This window comes from Quercus lobata, chromosome 4 (genome assembly GCF_001633185.2).
Source record: "Quercus lobata isolate SW786 chromosome 4, ValleyOak3.0 Primary Assembly, whole genome shotgun sequence".
NCBI classification, from domain to species: Eukaryota; Viridiplantae; Streptophyta; class Magnoliopsida; order Fagales; family Fagaceae; genus Quercus; species Quercus lobata.
Window position 1 is genome coordinate 81,270,929 of NC_044907.1, and position 20,561 is coordinate 81,291,489.

General features: G+C 36.8%; 1 protein-coding gene across 2 annotated transcripts; it reads left to right on the forward strand.

The window, feature by feature from the left end:
• Window positions 1-1,870: 1,870 nt before the first annotated feature.
• On the forward strand, window positions 1,871-18,008 carry LOC115986803 (iron-sulfur protein NUBPL). Of its 2 annotated transcripts, XM_031110132.1 has the most exons (9): window positions 1,871-2,013; window positions 2,116-2,224; window positions 4,030-4,152; window positions 4,929-5,026; window positions 6,055-6,181; window positions 11,778-11,863; window positions 12,706-12,831; window positions 13,083-13,157; window positions 17,629-17,713. In XM_031110132.1, exons 1-8 carry the CDS (start codon window positions 1,987-1,989, stop codon window positions 13,128-13,130), a joined length of 744 nt encoding a protein of 247 aa, XP_030965992.1. In that variant the 5' UTR covers window positions 1,871-1,986; the 3' UTR covers window positions 13,131-13,157; window positions 17,629-17,713. The 2 variants fall into 2 exon arrangements, with proteins under 2 accessions (XP_030965992.1, XP_030965991.1); XM_031110131.1 differs by lacking the exon at window positions 13,083-13,157 and having other exon boundaries at window positions 1,872-2,013; window positions 17,629-18,008.
• The last annotated feature ends 2,553 nt before the right edge of the window (window positions 18,009-20,561 follow it).

Genomic DNA, 20,561 nt, shown 5'->3' on the forward strand with positions numbered 1-20,561 from the left:
GAGAGAACATTTATGCTGGGGTAAGGTGAAGAAGAAGCGGCTCTTATGCTGGGACAGAGGTGAAGAAGAAGCGGTGGCAGCAGCAACTGGTAGTGGGTGATCGACACCGGGTTTGTGGCTGGAGGATGACAGTGCAGGTGATTAATATCGTTTTTTTTTTGTACCGTCCGAATTTCAATTTTCGACCGAAATGTCCGATTTTCGCCGGTATAGCCGGTATAGTCCGGTATTTAAAAAGGTGCGATACAAGCATGTTTTTGTATCGGTTAAGTGACCGGTAAGAGAAATACCGACCGATACGGTACGGTATTAACTTCCCTGTAAGAGCATCAGCATTGGAAAATTCCAATGCTATTTTATTTTACCATTCTAAAACACCACTTTATCAATATACCATACCATTTTACAATATCTCCACATCTCAAAACTCTATTTTTATTAAAATATTATTTTTTAACCTTTCTTTATTATTTTGTTTCCAACCGTTTTCCTGGGCTTTCCAACAGCCATTTTTATTCTTCTCTCTCAACCTCTAGCACCGGTTCAACACACAACACACACACACACCCATGATTCACCGATCAACCTATCCAAACCCATCACCACACCCACACACACAAACACAAACATCAAACCAGCAACAAAGAGCCACACACAAACACAAACCAGCAACAAAGCCACACACACAAACACAAACCATCAACAAAGCCACACACACAAACCATCAAACCAGTCCACCGATCAGCAAACCCAAGCCACCGATTTGAAACCCACGCCGTCGATTTGAAACCCAGGCCACCAATCAAAAAAATCATCACCGGAGCAAGCCCATTCAAACCCATTCAAAAAAAAATCATCACCGGAGCAAACCCATTCAAACCCATTAAAAAAAAAATCATCACCAGAGCCACCGGAGCAAACCCATTCAAACCCATTCAAAAAACATCATCACCGGAGCCACTGAAGCAAACCCATTAAAAAAAATCATCACCGGAGCAAACCCATTCAAAAAAAATCATCACCAGAGCAAATCCATTCAAACCCATTCAAAAAACATCATCACCGGAGCCACCGGAGCAAACTCATTTAAACCCATTAAAAAAAAATCATCACCGGAGCCACCAGAGCAAACCCATTCAAAAAAATGAGAGAGATGAGAGAGCAAATGGAGAGCAGAGCCGAGAGAGCAGATGGAGAAGCAGAGACAGAAGAGAGAAAAGAGAACAGAAAAAATGAGAGAGATGAGAGACAGAGGAGAGAGAGTAGAGATACCGGAGCCTCCGGAGCAAACCCATTCAAACCCATTAAAAAAAAATCATCATCAGAGCCACCGGAGCAAACCCATTCAAAAAAATGAGAGAGATGAGAGAGCAGAGCCGAGAGAGCAAATGGAGAAGCAGAGACGGAAGAGAGAGAAGAGATCAAAAAAAATGAGAGAGATGAGAGACAAAGGAGAGAGAGTAGAGATAAAATATTAATTTTTTTTTTAGAATACTGCTATAGTGCAATTCTATCTTTAGAATTGCACTGTAGCAAGTATTGCAAAAAATTTACAATACTTGCCTTTACAATTTTCTGATGTAGATGATTTTAAGACTACAAATATCATATTTTCCTTAGATATGACATTAGCATTCTCCAATACTAATACTCTAAGAGGGCACGCAGTCAGTTGTCAAACATACGAAACAATTCATGCCACTTTCTATTTTATTAAGGTTGGTGGATTGAGCAAAAAAGGCCGTTGGAAGAGCCCAATGTGGAATGCTCTAATATAAACGCTAGCCCAAAAAAAAAACAGAGCTTTGGGTTTTTATCTTTTTGGGTCGTCGAAAAAGGCCCAATTAGACTATAACAAAAACACCTGAGAGAGCGAAATTCCAGCCATTGGCATTTCTAGGAGTTCCAACATATAAAAAAGAAGGAAGGAATTCATGAAGGGATTTCCATAATCTTCATTTTGGGTTTAAAGGAAGGAAGGAATTCATGAAGGGATTTTTAAGCTCTTTCACTGTAAGTCATATGAAACTTTTGAAAAGGCTTTTGTCACTGTTGTTTAAAGGAATGGAATGGGAATGGGAATGGGAATGGGCATATTCTATTTTGTTTTTGTAGAGGGTTGGTGGTGTTAGAGGTTATTCAAGCGTAAAGAAGGTTGAAGGGATTAAGCATGCTATAGCGGTTGCTTCTGGTAAAGGCGGTGTGGGCAAGTCCACCACTGCAGGTATTTCCTTCTTCTTCTCGAACAAAAACAAGATTTTGGGTTTTTGTATAGATGTTAATGTTTAGATTTATTTACATTTCTCAAATTAAATTTGAATTTGAATTTATTTTTGGGGTTTGGGCTTAATCTAAATTTGTTGAGTTTTCGGGCCTTTGCTGAGATTACTACATTAGTTTTGATTCTGAAAGGGTTAAGGTCTGCGGATTCATTAATCATAGTGTTATGGTAGCCGTCTCTGTAGTTACTTTATATTCACATTTTAGGAAAAGCAGAGACTTCCAGTAGCATACAACAACAAGCCTCATTCAGACCCCAAAACTTTTGGGTCGGCCTTTGATCCTCAATAGATTATTCAGGGAGTCATGGTGGGCACATGTATTTTTCTCCCATTTTATTGTGTCTGTAGTCATACCTTTTGTTACTTCCTTAATTAACATGTCATTTTTTATTACTTCTATTAATGTTATTTTTATTCCACTTGAATTAACTCCATAAAAAAATTTTAAAAAAATCTTGAATTAACTCATTCTTTTTCACTGGTGCATTAATCGCTATACTCCAAATATGACCAAGCTATCTAAAGTGAATTTCTCTCATCTTTTCATCAATATGGGTCACCCCTATTTTTAAGCGAATTTCCTCATTCAAAACCTATCATTTCTTATATTTCCACTTATCCATCTTAACATTCTCATTTCAACCACCCTCTATCTATGAATATGATTATTCCTAACATTCCAACATTAAGTTCCATAAAGCATGTCTAGTCTTATAGTACTTTTTGAGTTTATAGGTATTATACAATCAACCAATATTTTTTATGTGCGTCTTAACTTCATCCATCCACCCTGCTCTTGTCTTGTGATTTGCATCCACTTTAATCTCTTTATCTTTATGAATTATTGATCAAAAGCTCTCTCTCTCTCTCTCTCTCTTCGGTATCTCTTGACCATCAAATCTTACAACCCATTTATTTTTGTTTTAACTGTTACTAAACTTGAATTCCATGTACTTTATTCTAGTTTACTTAACCAAAAGCCTTTAGATTCTAAAATGTCTTGCCAAATTTCTAACTTTGCATTAACCCCATGTTTAGTTTTATCCATTAAAACCATATCATCTGCAAAAAGTATACAACCATGGAACTTCCTCTTGAATCGACTTATTAAGCTCATCCATCACTAGTATAAAGATATATGCACTCAATGCTTATCCCTGATGCAAACCTATACTGATAGGAAACTCACTTATGATGATATTTACCAACCTCTCTATATTTTTTCATTAGACATCTAAGTTAAACTCTGTAGTATGCTAGACTAAAATATATGCCAATGATGTGGGTGCCAATTAGACTAATTGGTGAAGTCTCTTGGCATTCTTCTAGAGACATATAATTGAATCCTGCTCACCATAGGGATGGGGGATTTAAGGGAGAGAAAGGGCTACCTTGGTTGTGTAGCCCATCTATTAGACCCCAAAAAATACACACACACGCACACACCCCAATGGACTTTAGCTCAAATAGCATCTCCTCCATCTATAAGAATGGGATTTAGGGTAAAGTTGTAGGTTGAAGATATGGTGCATGTCTAAGTTATGAAAAAAAGAACGGGGGTGTTTTAGGAAGAACATGGTCAAAGTATCACATGGAATGCGTTTTCAATTTGTCATCTTTGAAAACTTAAATATGATATAATGGTTTTAATAATGGCCTTGTCTTTGAACTAGATAAGGCACCTACCAATGTTTTTTAACTGTTTCTTCTGTTATTTTTCGGCTTATGCATGCTGCTGGGATTGCAGTTAACTTGGCTGTTGCACTTGCTACCAAGTGCCAACTGAAAGTTGGTTTGCTTGATGCTGATGTGTATGGACCAAATGTTCCTATCATGATGAAGATCAATAGTAAGCCAGAGGTGACTGAAGGTATTTCTTTAACTTAACATCACCCAAGGTGCTCTAGAATTAGCTTCTTCTTTATTTTTTGGTTGATTTTGGAATGTGCTATGAGAAGAAACCACATATCAACTAACCAACGCCATTGAAACAGGTTAAGAATACAAAAAAGTTGTTGGTTGAGTTACTTCAAAATTTTTAATTGTATGTGCTCTATGTATTTTTCAAATTTACAATCTTGTTAGTTCATGTTTTTGCTAAATTGGTTATTACAAAGCAGTCTAAAATTTCAGTTTTGTGGAAAGTCCTCAGTTGTTCGTTTACAAATTAACTTCGATTAGGTGTATGTTTACATTTTGTGCTTTTGTACTACCTTCTTCTTCTTTTTTTCTTTCTTTTTTTATGACTTGGAACCTCACCAAGGCAGGGCTCTTTAGAACCATCCCTAGAGAGTAGAGTAAGCCATGGATACACAACCCCATGTGCCAAGATCGTGTATTTGGTAATCCAAGGGAACACCTAATGGGGATGGAAAATAAGATGTCTAGGTATACAGCTCATCTTTTATGTTATAAAATACTAAAAACTTGAAATTTAAACATCTTATAGATAGATAGATAGATCTTGATTTTTAATTGCCTTGAAATTTTGCAAGTATGGAAGAGGTGTTTGTTTGTGTGCGCGTGCGTGCGTGTGTAGATTTATTCTGGTAAGCTCTAGCCTGAATTCAAATCGATACTTTTGATGGCCTTCTTCTTAATTATTAATCTAGAGATATTTCATTATATTTTATCTTTCTCTGGTAGATAAAAAAATGGTTCCAATTGAGAACTACGGAGTCAAGTGTATGTCAATGGGGTTGCTTGTGGAGACAGATGCTGCCTTTGTGTGGAGAGGTCCCATGGTATGTCTGCCTTGTTATCAGTGCTTGCTTGAAGATGCATTTGTTTTAACCCCTTTTTTATCTTTCAAATGTCAATGGTCTTGTATGTATGATATTTACTTTGATGGGGCACCCTTGCCAATCGAATAAAAATGAAAAGATCATGGATAGCGCATATATATATACAAGTGGATGTAAAAATTTGGTATGTAACTTAATTGATATTTTATTTTGTTAATCCTCCAAGTATATGCAATTGATTCAATTGTTTTAATCATATTTGCATTTACCATTTGTTGTTTTCCCTGTCATGCATGAAATTCTGCGCATTCTCCTATCAAGGAATGGGAAGTTAGGGATTCATTGGTTCAAAATCACTGGATGGCAATGTAACATTTATTGAAATTATTATTATTTGAAATGAATCCCAAGGTTTATTTAGTTTGTGCCATGTAAAGGACTCTATCCCCCCTCCCCATCGCCTCCCCCTTTCCCAATGCTTGCTTAGGATAAAGGCATTTTTAAATTGAATAAAATGACTCTTTTTACTAGTATGCTTTCTTACTGTAATCAACATTTTCCAAGCTCACTGCAAACTTTCTGCTTCAAGACAAATAATGGTTCACAAATTTATATTGGCTAATCCTTGAGGATATCTATTTAAAAGATGGATTAATAATTTTTACATGATTATGATATTATTGGACTGTAGTTTACGGATGTAATTTAAACCATCCAATGGTTGTCTTAATTGTCTCGGAAGTATGTCAGATGTAATTGAAATGTAAGCCAACCAATTTTGATGTGTTGTTATATCTATTGATTAAAAGTATCTTGTGTATTTTATTACAGCAAATTAAATTTTAGTTCCACATGATTTGCCCTTAAAACATGGAATCTTCATACTTCAATTTGTGGCAGTTAACCGCATCGTGGTTGGGTTCAAACATCCCATTAGTTCTGTAAACATAGACAGAAAAAGTTCACATGTGATATGCCTGTTCAAACAGATTGCTAATGTTTAGATGGGTTAACTTGAATTCTTGCAGGTAGGGAATGCTCTTGGAAAAATGGTCAGGGATGTGACCTGGGGAAAACTTGATATTCTCGTGGTGGATATGCCCCCTGGCACTGGTGATGCTCAGATAGCTATTTCTCAACTGCTACATTTGTCAGGTAGTTGAAGAATTTATAAGCTTAGGTTTTGGGTTCTATTGCTTTAATTTGCCTTCAAGTGAAGCTAAAATTAGATGTCTCAATTGACCATTAGGAGCTTAAAGTTTCCTAGGGTTGTGCATTAAGTTATAAGGGAATCTTGGGTGCATTTTATGTGTGGTGTATTGTGAACCAGGATAATTGAAAGATAGATTAGTCAATTCGAGGTGACTAGACTCCTGAACTTGAGAGAAGAAGTAGACATTTTTGGGTTAATTTTCTGCTTAATTCTCATTAATGCATTTAACGTACATAAATAGCCAAGCATGAGATAACCTCATCAACAAATCCTAAAATATAAGAACTAATCCTATCCTAAAACATAGGAATCAATTTGAAAACAAGCAAAATAACAATACTAATCTACTACTACCTTATTCAGATATAGATCTATCACTAAGCCTAAATTTTAAATACTTCTAATTCAAATAAAATTTATTGGGTCATAGCATTCCCTTCCCCTTGAAATGAATCTTGTCCTCAAGATTCCTAGATAGGAAATTGATGCTTCGTCACACCACGTTCTCCTCCCTCGATTGGAGAAAACTCGACCTTGAATTCTTAAATGTGAAGGATAAGAACTTTGGTGTTAGGCTTAAGCATGTCTTGTGGGAGCACCAAGGATAGAAAATTCTTGCATTCCTCACCATTAAATTTATCAGGAATTACAAAATCGATGTGCGTAGGCATTGGTGCAATCGTGGTTGTCTTTTCTTGAGTCAAAGGAAGCATTGTAGTCTCAATCTTTCTAACTTCAGTAAGCTTGTGTTGGTCATGCACCATGGAGGGCTGATCATAAAAACATTCATCAAACTCTAACTTTTTAGCATGCGCACCATCTAATGAATCACTTTTCTTGTAGAACCTTCTCCTGTTCATGCTCTTTAGTAGGTTCTTGTTGAACAAAGGCTGAAGCAACACTTGTTGTTGTCATCGGTACTTCTATCGGAAATTTTGGTGAGTCCATAGTATTGGCTTGATTGTGTAAAACATTGCCTTCAAAGTCGTCGGTTGTTCTTTTGATAGCTTGCATCAATTTATTTGGCCCAACCGATCTACTGCTGCAGACAAGTTTTGAAAGGCGTGCCTTAGATCCTTGAAGGCTTGTTCATAAGTGGTGGCTGATTGTGCTAATGAATATGGGTCAAACATGTTGTGGCAATTTTTTATATTTTTCTTGGGGTTATGGGTGGTGGCTAGATGAGGAAGGCAGCGGTATTTTGGTTGATGGTGATTTGGAGGATGGATTTTCTGTGGTTTGCTGGAATGAGAAAGGCAGTAAAGATTTTTTATTATTATTATTATTATTTTATTTTATTTAAAAAAAAAAAAAAAAAAAAAAAAAAAAAAAAAAAAACTAGATGGATCTGTTGGCTCTGATATCAAATGTTATGAACCTATGGGTAGAACTCACTCTTGAAAACTAGCTTGCAAGGAGAGGGTGTCCAAGAACTTATAAATACATGGTTAAACTTATATTTAATCCATGTGGAACACTAAGATCATAATATGGTGTGTATGTGTTTCTTATGCACATGAAAACCAATAAAGGGGCATGTATCCTGGGATGCACAGACGCCGCACCTGCGTCCAACGCGGCGATGCACGAGGGATGCTGCTGCCTGCGCGTTCGTGAAGTGATCAGTTTTTTTTTTTTTTTTTTTTTTTTTTTGTTTCCCGACTCCCGCTGATTTGGGCCGAATCGGTCCGTATTGGCTGAAACTGCCGATACATGCCGAAATTTTTTTAAAAAAAAGTGCAAAACGCACCGTTTTGGCCGAAATAACAAAACCCTAACTAATCTAACCCGATTCATTCTTCTCATCTTCAGCTCTCTCTCACTCGTCTTTGTGCTCTCTGTCTCTGCTCTTCATCTCCCCTCTCTCACACTCAGCCACTCAGTCACACACACAATCTCACTCACAACCTCATCGACCCACTCTCAATCTCAAGTTCTCAATTCAACTCAAGTCTCAACTCTCAAGCTCGACCCACTCTCAAGAGTCTCAACTCAAGTATCAAACTAAAGCTTTCAATCTTAGTTTTTCAAATTTTTTAAGCTCAAGCTGATCTGATTTTTTTAGTCTGAAGCTCACCTCACCTGATCTGACTTTTTAAATTTTTTTTTTTTTAATTTTTTATATAAGCTGTAATGTAATAATGTTGTGACTTGGGTTTGATTTTTTATTTAGTTAATAGTTATTACTCATTGTGATTTGTGAATCTATGAACTGTGATATGATTTTTTTAATTTTTTATATAAGCTGTAATGTTGTGACTTGGGTTTGATTTTTTTTATTTAATTTATGAACATCATGATTTAGTTATTATCTACTATTGCTCTTAAATTTGGCATATGTTTATATAATGTGAAAATGTATGCTTAGCAATATAATAAAAATATAAATAAAAATTTTTAATAATTTTTTAATCGCCACACCCTACTTTTTCAAAAATTGCCGAGTCCTACACCTGCACCTGAATCTGGAAACGTACCCGTGTTTCATAGCATGTATCTACTGTTGTTCTTTACAGAACTCAATATGTTTATCTTGTTTTCAGCATGGTTAACAAAATTAGACCTGATCTGCCAGTGATTGGTAAATGCTAGTGAATCAGTTCAGGTTCTATTTCTTTCCAGTCTCTCTTTTTTTTTTTTTTTTTTTTTGGGGGGGGGTTCAATCGTTTCGTTTTTTTTTTTTTTATTTCTGGGTTCAATCCATTCATTGGATCAGATAAGTATGTGAACTGGTCATGATTGATTACAATATGACTGGTACAAACTAGCTTATGAAAGATTAAATAAGAAACATAGGGAAACAAAACCACAGCATTTGTGTGTAAATCAGGTGAACTACCACTAATCCGAGTGATTGGAGCAGAAAGCAGATTTGAGATGGTTCAGTAATTCATTATATTAAAATGGGAGTTCTGAAAATGTAGTTTTGGTTTAATGTCCATTTGATATGCCTTTTTAAATGTTTACTCACATTTATTGATTGCTTGTCTTTTTGATAATATGTTGTGATGTACTGCTCCCCCCTTGGAGGCCCTTTGTATACTTCGATATATTAGAAATTGAGACGCCCCCCCCCCCCCCCCCCTTTCTCCCTTTTCTCTATTTCCATTTTTGATAAAGCTTTCTTATGGGGGGACTCCAAGACTCATTTGGTGGGATGGAATAAGGTGTGTGCACCTTTGGAAAATGGTGGGTTAGGAGTAAGGAAATTAACAACCTTCAACAAAGCCTTACTAGGGAAGTGGTTATGGCGGTTTGGGTTTGAGGAGACAAGGCTTTGGAGAAGAGTTGTAGCTATCAAGTTTGGGGAAGAATGGGGGGGATGGACTTCCAAGCTAGGTAGAGGGGCACATGGGTGTGGCTTGTGGAGAAGTATCTGCATGGGGTGGGAGGATTTTAGAAAAAATATTCGCTTTGTGGTAGGGGCGAGAGATAGAGTTAAACTCTGGACAGATCAATGGTGTGGGGACTCTCCACTTCACTTGACCTTTCCGAGTGTGTATGGGATTGTTTCTAATAAAGAGGCATCGGTGGCCTCTTCTCTTGAGCGGTTGGGGATAGAGGATCGGAGAAGTTGGAATGTCCTTTTTATTCAGAGACCAAATGATTGGGAAATGGGTGTTGTGGATGAATTTCTCCGCACTTTGGGTGCAAATATTCCCCCCACTGTGAATGGTGATCGTATGCGATGGAAGTTGACAAAGAATGGGGCTTTTAATATCCGCTCGTTTTACAATAAGTTGAGAAACCCCTTGCCCATTATCTTCCCTTGGAAAGGTGTTTGGAAGGTTAAGGCTCCTCGGCGTGTTTCCTTCTTTGTGTGGACTACTGAATGGGATAGGATCCTTACAGGTGACAATTTGAGGGGTAGAAGGATGGTTTTTGTTGACTGGTGTATCATGTGCCGTTGTAATGGGGAGACAGTGGATCATTTGTTACTTCATTGTGATAAAGCTTATCGACTGTGGAGTTTGGTGTTTAGATCTTTTGGGATCTTTTGGGTCTTGCCAAGATCGGTTGCGGATACTCTATTTGGTTGGTGGAACTGGCCTGGAAAGCATGTGTCTAGCATTTGGAACTTAGCTCCATTGTGCTTGATGTGGTGTCTTTGGAGGGAGCGAAACAGGAGGACTTTTGAGGACATGGAAAGTTCGGATGACCAGTTATTGGCCTCTTTCAGTGGCTCTCTATTTGACTGGTCTAGGGCCTGGGGACTCACCTCTAGTGATTCCCTCCCTTTGTTCCTTAGTTCTCTCCTGTATAATTAGTCTCCTCTCCTTTCTCTCTTTTTTCTTTTTTCTCTATCTTTCCAATTGTACTTTTCTATTTGCCTTATGTTTTTCTGCATAAGGTAGTTTCTTCAATATATATCTTTATTACTTATCAAAAAAAAATAAAGCTTTATTACAAGTTATAATATGTGGGATGTGTGGACAAATGAATACTTACAAAATAAACTTAAGTTGTAGTTAAATAGATAATTGATTTCAACTTTTAGTGAAATTAATATTTTTGTATTACTCATTGCAGCCAAATGGTAAAGGAGGAGTTCTTGGATCCAATACATGGGAGGGAGGGATTTTAAATAGGGAAGTCTACTCCCCATAGTGTAGCCTACTATTATCGTTTGATCATGAAGTTGTATTCCAACCATAGACCTGACAGTTAAGTCAGTGAACTACTGATACTGTCCCTTACTTGAAAATGTATGATTGCTAGCCATAGTTTCAAATTTAAAGTATGATAACTATAATAATGAAATTTGAATCATTTTAGAACTTAGCAGTATTTAGCTAACATTAATTAGCTTTATTTGCTATTTGGTGGGATTTAGAGTAAAAGCTATTAAGATTCCAGACTATCTCGACTAGTAATGTAATTCTTATATCTTAAGTATTAAATTTGTCAATATTCCACCATTTTCTGATACTTTTTCATTTGTTAGGGCAACAAAGTGGCCACAGTTTTACTTCATTCAGTACCTGCACGTTACTCAAGTAAAAAGGGTTACAGATTAGGAAAAAGTAAAAAGAAAGAAAATTGCTCCATCCCTTCTTGAGATGTTATTTAGTTCACATGAGGTTGGGTACGACTTTGCAGAAAATACTTCCATCAAATTTACTTTTGCCTATTCAATGATTGAACTGTCTTTATTGGCAGTTATAAACTTGTTTCTTATTCCCTCCCCCACCCCATCCTTTTCATGTTTTTTTTTTTTTGGTTGTTGACATTCTGTCTGATCATTTTTTGTGACACAGACAGTACATTGAAAATATTTTTTTCTTACAAGGTATTTGAAGTGATAATGGATGTTTTGTTAACACTTGGGGAATTATTTTGCTTCCTTTGTGAATATTCACCTTTTTATTAATTTATTATAGAAAATTTCATATGATAATGCTACAAACTATTGTTTCATTTTTATGTCATTTAATCCCCCCACCCCAAAAAAAAACCAGCAGGCAGGGGACACATGCATCATCTGTTTTGGTGAAACTTTTCTTTGGTTTTTTGTAACCATTGTTGCTCTGCTGGCAGGTGCTTTGATTGTTTCAACTCCTCAGGATGTGGCATTGATGGATGCTCGTAGAGGAGTTAAAATGTTCTCTAAAGTCCAAGTTCCTGTATGATCACTCTTGTTCTCTTCTTCTTCTTCTTCCTCTTATTATTATTTATCCAACCCCCCCCCCCCCAACCCCAACTGTCTCTCTGTTTCTCTCTTTCACTCTACCAGCCCTTGAATACCTGACATGTGGGATTGTTATCTAAATTGCTGATTTTTCTGTTTCTTGCATTATAATATAGTCAAATGCTGTTGGTTGCAAGATCTCAACTTCATGCGGTTTTGATATGTTCACTAAAAATGTTTTTAATTTACTGTAACTTTTAGGGTGTGTTTGGTTGGGGTGAAAATAGGGAGAATGAAAAATAGGGTGGAAAATGTTGTTTTACACTGTTTGGTTGAGGAAAAAAAATAGGAGAGACAAAAAAAAGGGGAGAAAGTTTTCCCTCCTAGACCCACTTTTTTTATCCTCCCAAATTGGGAGGAAAATGAGGGAAAAGTGATGAGAAATACATTTTACACAAATATCCCCACTTTATTACACTCACCTACCCCTCTCACTTTTCCACTATTATATAATAAGGACATAATAATCAATTTATATAAACTACATTTTCCATCCTCCCATTTTTCTCTCCAACCAAACAAAAAAGTTTTCCACCCTCCCACTTTTCCATCCTCCCACTAATTTTCCATCCTACAACCAAACGGACCCTTAGTTACAAGTAATGTGCTTGATGCAATCTAAGTTTAGTAACATAATATTGTGCATTATAGATTAGGAATGACAATAGTTACAGTTGTAGTTTAGTCTTATAGTTTTCCTCGTTATACATGTATTACTAAGGAAAGACAGGAAGCATAATTGGATTATTTATATGAAAATTCTGAATGCTTTCACAGATTTTGGGAATTGTAGAGAACATGAGTTGCTTTACATGTCCACATTGTGGTGAACCTTCGTTCATTTTTGGTAATGGAGGAACTCGTAAGACTGCTTCTGAAATGGGCTTGGAATTTGTTGGTGAGGTATGCTGATTACTTCTGTTATTTTATTAATGCCATAGTAATGTTGATTTTCCATATGATCCCCTTGAAGTTGATTCTTCTTTCCCCCTTTCTTGGTTAATCAGTTGGTGTCTAAATAATTTGAAAATATAGGGCGTGAAACCTTAGTTCAAATTAGGATTTTACAGAATTGCAACAGTTATTTGATTGAAAGTGAAAGTAGGAAAGTTTAAGATCAATAACACCGAGCTGGGAAACATAATTATATGCAGGTGGTACCTCTCTACTTTAAAACAGGAGGTCTTGGGTTGAGCATGTAGGGAGGAGAGGGGTTTGGGGAGGGGCAGGTATCCCAATTTCATTTTTTTTGTTTTTTTTTTTTGTTTTAAAGAGATATAATAATCATAAATAAATTGTTTTTTTGGTGGGCTCTTTTTCTGTGTCTATTCGGTGGCAAGGGGTGGGGGACGGCTTTAGTTGGGCGTGTTCGGGGGTTTATGGCCCAATTGATAACAATGCGAGGGGGTTAATGTGGGACGAGTTGGTTGGTGTTCAGCATTATTGGAATGTCCCTTGGTGTTGCATTGGGGATTTCAATATTGTCCGCTTCCCTAGTAAACGGTTGGGTAATTCTCGTCTTACTCCGGCTATGGAGCTTTTTTCAGAGTTCATTGAGGATCTTAATTTGATAGATTTGCCTTTGGAGGGAAGGAGCTTTACTTGGTCTAGCGGGTCAGAGAGGCCTTCGATGTCTAGGATAGACAAAGTTTTGGTGTCTCATGATTGGGAGGAGCAATATCCGGATGTGACCCAACGGATTCTTCCTCGTCCTGTTTCAGACCATTTTCCAATTCTAGTGGAGGTAGGGGGAATGGCGAGGGGGAAAAGTCCGTTTAGGTTTGAGAATATGTGGCTTAAGACGGATGAGTTTACCGATAGAGTTCAGTCCTGGTGGAGTCGGCATTCTTTCTCTGGCACACCTAGTTTTGTGTTTGCCAAAAAGTTGAAGGCTTTGAAAGAGGACATTGTTCAGTGGAACCGTTTGAAGCTTGGTCATGTTGGTCGCAAAAAGACTCATTTATTAGAGTCTTTGAAATTGTTAGATGTCAAGGAAGGGGAGATTGGCCTCTCTGATGCAGAGATTTGTGAGAGAGCTGTGGTGAGATCTGAAGTGGAGAATCTTCTCTCTCTAGAAGAAATCTCTTGGAGACAGAAATCAAGGATGCTATGGATTAAGGAAGGAGATAATAATACTAAATTCTTCCATAAGGTGGCTAATTCCTGTAGAAGGTTTAATCATCTGAGTTTTCTGGAGGTGGATGGGGTGACCTATGAGGAAGATTCCGAGGTGGCTGCTCAGGTAGTAAATTTTTATAAAAATTTGTACCAGGAGTCAGAGGAGTGGAGGCCTTTTGTGGAAGGTTTGGAGTTTGATCAATTAGATGGGTTGGAGAGGGGTTGGCTTGAAAGGAGGTTTGAGCAGGAGGAGATTCTTCTAGCTGTTAATGAGCTGGCTGGAGATAAAGCTCCAGGTCCTGATGGCTTCTCTATGGCCTTTTTCCACCATTGCTGGAGAGTGGTGGAAAGGGATGTTCTAGCAGTTTTTGAGGAATTTTATCAGCATAGTAAGTTTGAGAAATCTTTGAACGCTACCTTTATAGCTCTTATTCCCAAGAAAAACGATGCTTCTAATATTCGAGATTTCCGGCCTATTAGCCTGGTGGGGAGCTTGTACAAGATCTTGTCTAAGGTTTTGGCAAATCGGATGAAATGGGTCGTAGATCAATTAATTTCTGAGTCTCAGAATAGTTTTGTGGGAGGCAGACAGATTCTTGATTCAGTTCTTATTGCTAATGAGTGTGTTGATAGTCGTGTGAAGAGTAAGATCCCGGGGGTTATTTGTAAGCTAGACATTGAGAAAGCTTACGATCATGTGAATTGGGAGGCTCTTCTAGATCTTTTGAAGAGAATGGGCTTTGGGGAGAAGTGGTGTAGTTGGATTCGCACTTGTATTTCAACTGTCCAGTTTTCTATTTTGATTAATGGGGCGCCAGCTGATTTTTTTGGGAGCATGAGGGGCCTATGACAAGGGGATCCGCTATCTCCTATGTTGTTTTTAGTTATGATGGAGGTCTTAAGTAGGATGATGAAAAGAGTTGAAGGTGCTGGCTTGATCAGGGGTTTTTAGGCTGTTGGCAGACGAGGTCTAGGGGAATGTGTCTCGCATCTTTTGTTTGCGGATGATACTATTCTTTTCTGTGATGCGGATGTGGAGCAGATCCTTCATGTACGAATGCTTCTCCTTTGTTTCCAGGCTGTCACAGGCTTGAAGGTTAATGTCTTGAAGAGCGAGTTGGTTCCTATAGGGGAGGTTAACAATATTCATGCCTTGGCAGAGATTCTGGGTTGTCGGATTGGGTCTTTGCCTATGACCTATCTTGGTATGCCGTTGGGGGCTTCCCATAAGTCCCCTTCTATTTGGAATCCTATATTGGAAAAAATTAGTCGGAAGTTGGCCGGGTGGAAGAAGTTGTATTTGTCAAAAGGTGGTAGATTGACGCTGCTTAAGAGTACGCTTTCTAACCTTCCTACATACTATTTATCCCTTTTTACCATCCCTTCGCATGTGGCTAATAAGATTGAGAAGATTCAGAGGGACTTCTTGCGGGGGGATTCCAAGGTTCATTTGGTGGGGTGGGATAAGGTGTGTGCTCCTAAGGCTAATGGCGGTTTGGGGTTGAGGAGACTCATCTTTGGAGGAGGGTGGTGGCTCTAAAGTTTGGGGAAGAGTGGGGGGGTTGGTCTTCCAAACTGGGCAGGGTTATTCATGGGTGTGGTTTATGGAGAAGTATCTGAAAAGGTTGGGAGGTGTTTAGCAAACACATCCAGTTTGAGGTAGGGGTGGGGGATAGAGTGAAGCTTTGGACGGACCAGTGGTGTGGGGACTCACCACTCCATCTATCTTTCCCGGTAGTGTATGGGATTGCTTCTAGTAGAGAGTCATTGGTGGCCTCGTCTCTCGAACGTTTGGGGACCGAGGCTCGAAGAAGTTGGAAGGTTCTTTTACTTAGAAATCCAAATTATTGGGAGACGGGTGTGGTGGATGATTTCCTTCAAACCCTGGGTTCTAACTTACCTCAATCTGAGCAAGGAGACCGCATGATTTGGAACTTGTCGAAGAAAGGGGTTTTTGACATCCGCTCGTTCTACAATAAGCTCCGAAGTTCTCTGCCTATTACCTTTCCTTGGAAAGGTATTTGGAAGGCTAAGGCTCCTACTCATGCCTCTTTCTTTGTTTGGACTGCAACTTGGGAGAAGATTCTTACAGGGGATTTTTTGCGGTGTAGAGGCTCCGATTTTGTTGATTGGTGCATTTTGTGCCGTTGTAATGGGGAGTCGGCGAATCATTTGCTTCTCCATTGTGATAAAACTTATCTGTTGTGGAGCTTGGTTTTTAGATCCTTTGGGATTTCTTGGGTCTTGCCAAGATCGGTTGCAGATATGCTTTTCAGTTGGTGGAATTGGTTTGGAAAGCACTCATCTGGCGTTTGGAATCTAGCTCCGTTGTGCCTAATGTGGTGTATTTGGAGGGAGCGTAATTGGCGTACTTTTGAGTATAGGGACAAATCCGATGACCAGTTGCTCGCTTATTTTAGTGGCTCTCTTTTTGATTGGTCTAGGGCTTGGGGACTCACCTCTAGTGATTCTATCTCTATGTTCCTTAGTTCTCTTCTCTGTAATTAATTTGCTCTTTGTTGTCTCCGTTTGTTTTCTTGTTTTTTTCTTTTTCTTCTCTCTTTTTGTTTGTTTCCTTCTCTGTATTCTCTGTTCTGCCTTGTGTTTTCATGAGGTAGCTTCTTATTATATATCTTTCTTACTTATCAAAAAAAAAAAAAAAAAAATTGTGAGCTCTTCAAGGAAAACAAAATTTGATGTAAAAAGGGTTTAATCTTTGTCCTCTCAACAAAATATTCAAGGAATAATAGTCATCCTTGTGATTTCTTCCAAGTTCCAAAAGATTCAATTGAAAAATGAAAGAAAAATGGACTATGAAACATAATTTGTATTTGAATCGGATCAAATACTTCCAGTTGAAAATGAATAAAGAATCCATGGATAAAAGAGAGAAGGTAGGGCATTTCTAAATGTTACTAAATCAACAATTTATGATTTGTATCTTAAAATTATAACCTGATGATGAAGATGTTATAGTTTTTATATTGTGGCTCTAAAAGCTCTCTTGGACTCAGAATGCTGCTCTTGCACTGATTCACTGAAACCTTGACCCCATACAAGCATGCCTCCAATCAGCAAATCCACCTGAATTTTTTTCATACAGTTATTTGCTGTGATTAACATTTCTACCAGAATTTTAAGTTGGTATAAGTTCATCACTTCCAAAGAAGAAGGATATGATATTTGTGTTTCTGACAAATAATCTGACTGCTAAAGGTAGATGAAAGAAATTCAAATAATCCTGTGACTATTTGGGTTTCGAATTATCTGAGGAGATGGTAGGATATTTGTATTTCACATACAATTAATGTGGCTGCTAAAGGTGAATGAAAGAAGCCAGGTGGTTGTGCTACTATTTGTATTTGGGCATTTGGAATGATTGGTGGGAGATTTCAAAACTTTCTTCCTTTCTTGAACTTTGTGACAGCCATGTGCATCTTTAGTAGGAGTATATGTTATCGAAATACTTAATGGAATGCGACTTTGGAATGTGATTTAATTATGAAACATGTGTCTCACACGCTTATTGTATTTATCAACTAATAATATGTTGTAATTAGTTTGCATCTATTGCTGTTTCAGATACCATTAGAAGTGGACATTAGAAAAGGTGGTGATGACGGTGTTCCTATAGTAGTGTCAGCGCCTGATTCTCTAGTTTCCAAAGCATTTGGTGATTTAGCTCAAAAAGTTGTGGACAGACTCGATGAATTGTCCAAGGAACACCCTCCTCCCGAGATTTTGCTTTGAAGTTGTGGGGTTTGTTTCAGAAACTAAATAAAGCGCCCCCTTTACTAGTTACTACGAGTTCTTTAGGCAATTTTTTAATTATGGATTATTCTTTTAGGTATGGGACAATAATTATGCAATTTTTATCCATTTTTTCCCAACGTATTTACATTGCACCATCTTAGGAAAATTTGGTCAAAGTTTGGAAAAAAAGTGAACCTTGTGATTTCCAACTTTGAAAGCTGATCTTCTTTTTTTTATTTTTTTATTTAAAAGTCGAAAGATAAGTTCAAGTTGGTTAAAGTGAGAGAGAGAGAGAGAGAGAGATGGGATTTTGATGGTTCAGGATGTTTCAACAACGGAATATGAAGCTGCAAAAAAAAAGGCGGGGTTTAGAGGGATCATTACATTAACAAGCGGTAGCAACTTGGATGCTTTTATAATTCTATCATAAATTCACAACCATCATCATCTTAGAATAAAAGATATATTCTAAATGGACGGATATATATATAGAATATGCATCTTTTGGATGGACCTCTGGTAGTGGATACATTTGTATAGACTAGTGCTTGTAATGTTAAATTGTGAATTAGATAAAAGTTTACATGACATCATAATATTTGAAAATTGAAAACTCCAATTGCTGAGCTTGTGGCGCCAGCCAGTACTTTCAATGACAACGAAAACGTCCAATATTCAAAATATCCCCTCCTGTGTGTGACTGTGAAGCTAAAAAAAATTCAAATTAGAATTTCAAATTAGAGTTTCAATTTTGCGTCACGTGTTTTAAATTATTTATTTTTAAAGAGTTTTATTTCTTAATTTTGAAATCAAATGTGGAACCATATCATAAATATTCATCCAAATGAGTTATTAACTACAAAAACCAAAGAGTTTAGAATAAATGAATTATAATAAATAAATAAAAAAGGTGCTTCACAATAATTAAAAAAAAAATGGACAATTTACATTTTATACATAATAATATCTGTAAGGACTCAATTTGCAACGACCCCAAACCGGTACTGGGTTCGCATGTTTAAGACCCCAACAATAAAATTTGTAGAGCGTGGGTGTTCAAGAACTGGATCAACTTTTTTAAAAGTAAAACGATTCAACCTCACGTTTATATATGGATTAGCACTGATATCACAGTTTGTTTTTCTTTGAAATAAGTGCAGTTCTTTGGTTTCTAGTCTTTTTTCCTGAGTGTTCTTTGTGTCTTTCTTTTTGTTCCGATCCCCTTCTGCATGCTTTTCTTTCGTATTATATACTGCCCTCTTCATACCATCTTCACCACACACGAGTAGGTTGGGTTCAGGGGATCTCTTTCTGTCCCATCTAACACCTTCTGGAACCTCCTACTAACAGCTGTAAGGCTGCTTCATCATTGTTCAGGCATTACCTTCACATTAATGCGGTCAGAGAGTTGGTTGAGAGGCAATTAATGCGAAGGCAGCTGTTGTTATAGATATTTGTTTGCCTTTTCTTTCTTACCCTTGATCCCTTACTCCACCTTTAGTGGTGACGTAGCTTCGAAATATGTTTGTAACAAGATGGCGTTCTGATCGTCCTCAGACTCATACTGCCGAGAAGGATTTTGTCCTCGGACGAATACTGTACTCACCCTTCGTGATATTCACTCTTCCTTTCATTTGGTTACCCCAACAACCTAATATGGGCCTCCTCGAACAAATTTGCGTCCTTGGATGGGCTACAGGTCCAATTAGCTTGACTTTAACAATTTCAATGACTATCCGGCCCCCACAATATCCTTATAAATTTTTTAAAAAGTTAACAAAATATAAAAAAGACTATCAATAGTATTTAAGTAATAAAAAAATTATATATATAAGAATTATATTATGCATTTTATTATATATCTTTAAGTATATTCATATATATGCATGGAATTACAAGCTAGTTTATTATAAAGGTAAAAAAATATCGAATAATAAAAGTGTATGGCCTTATTAGTCATTAGTAATAAAAAATTTTATTATTATAGAAAGATAAGATGTTGTTTATGTCCTTTAGATAAAATGGAAAAGATTCGAGTATTCTGGTCAAAACAAATTAATAAAATCATAAACAATAATATATAGGTCATCATAATTACTAAAAAGTTGGCCATAGAGATTCCCAGTTCCCACACGCTTTAAGAAAAATCTGTAATGTCAATTGTCAAACTTGAGTGGAGGAACACTTTTTTTTTTCTCTCTCCTTTTAAAAAGAAATATAATTCTATGAAATAAAAAATACTTAAAATTATAGTTTTCACCAAATTCATTTGTAGACAAAAAATATATGAAATCTATTGTCATTAAGATAATATTTTTGATGCGATGGTCACTTCATAAGTATAAGTGCTTGTAAAGTGTGGATGTCAAGAACTAGAGGTTAAGTCTTTCAAAGCTTCACACACACATAAATATATACATACATACTTAGATTAAGTTAGAATAAAATTTCTATTTTATATATATTAAAAAAAAATAGTTATATGAAATAAATTTGAATTTGAATTTTTAGTTCAATAGTTTTTGTAAATATGTAAATTTAAAAATATATATTAATTTAAATGGACAAAATCTTAATATTAGTCATATTATGTTATCATGTGGACAGTGTGGTGGTGGTGGTTTTTTTTTTTTTTTTTGGAGATAGATTGTGGTGGTGTTAAGTTGATGTGAAGTAATTTATTTAAGTATTATAGGAAGAATTAAAATTGAAATGAGTTTTGAAAAAATTGAAACAAAAGATACAAGTGCATTTAAATATTG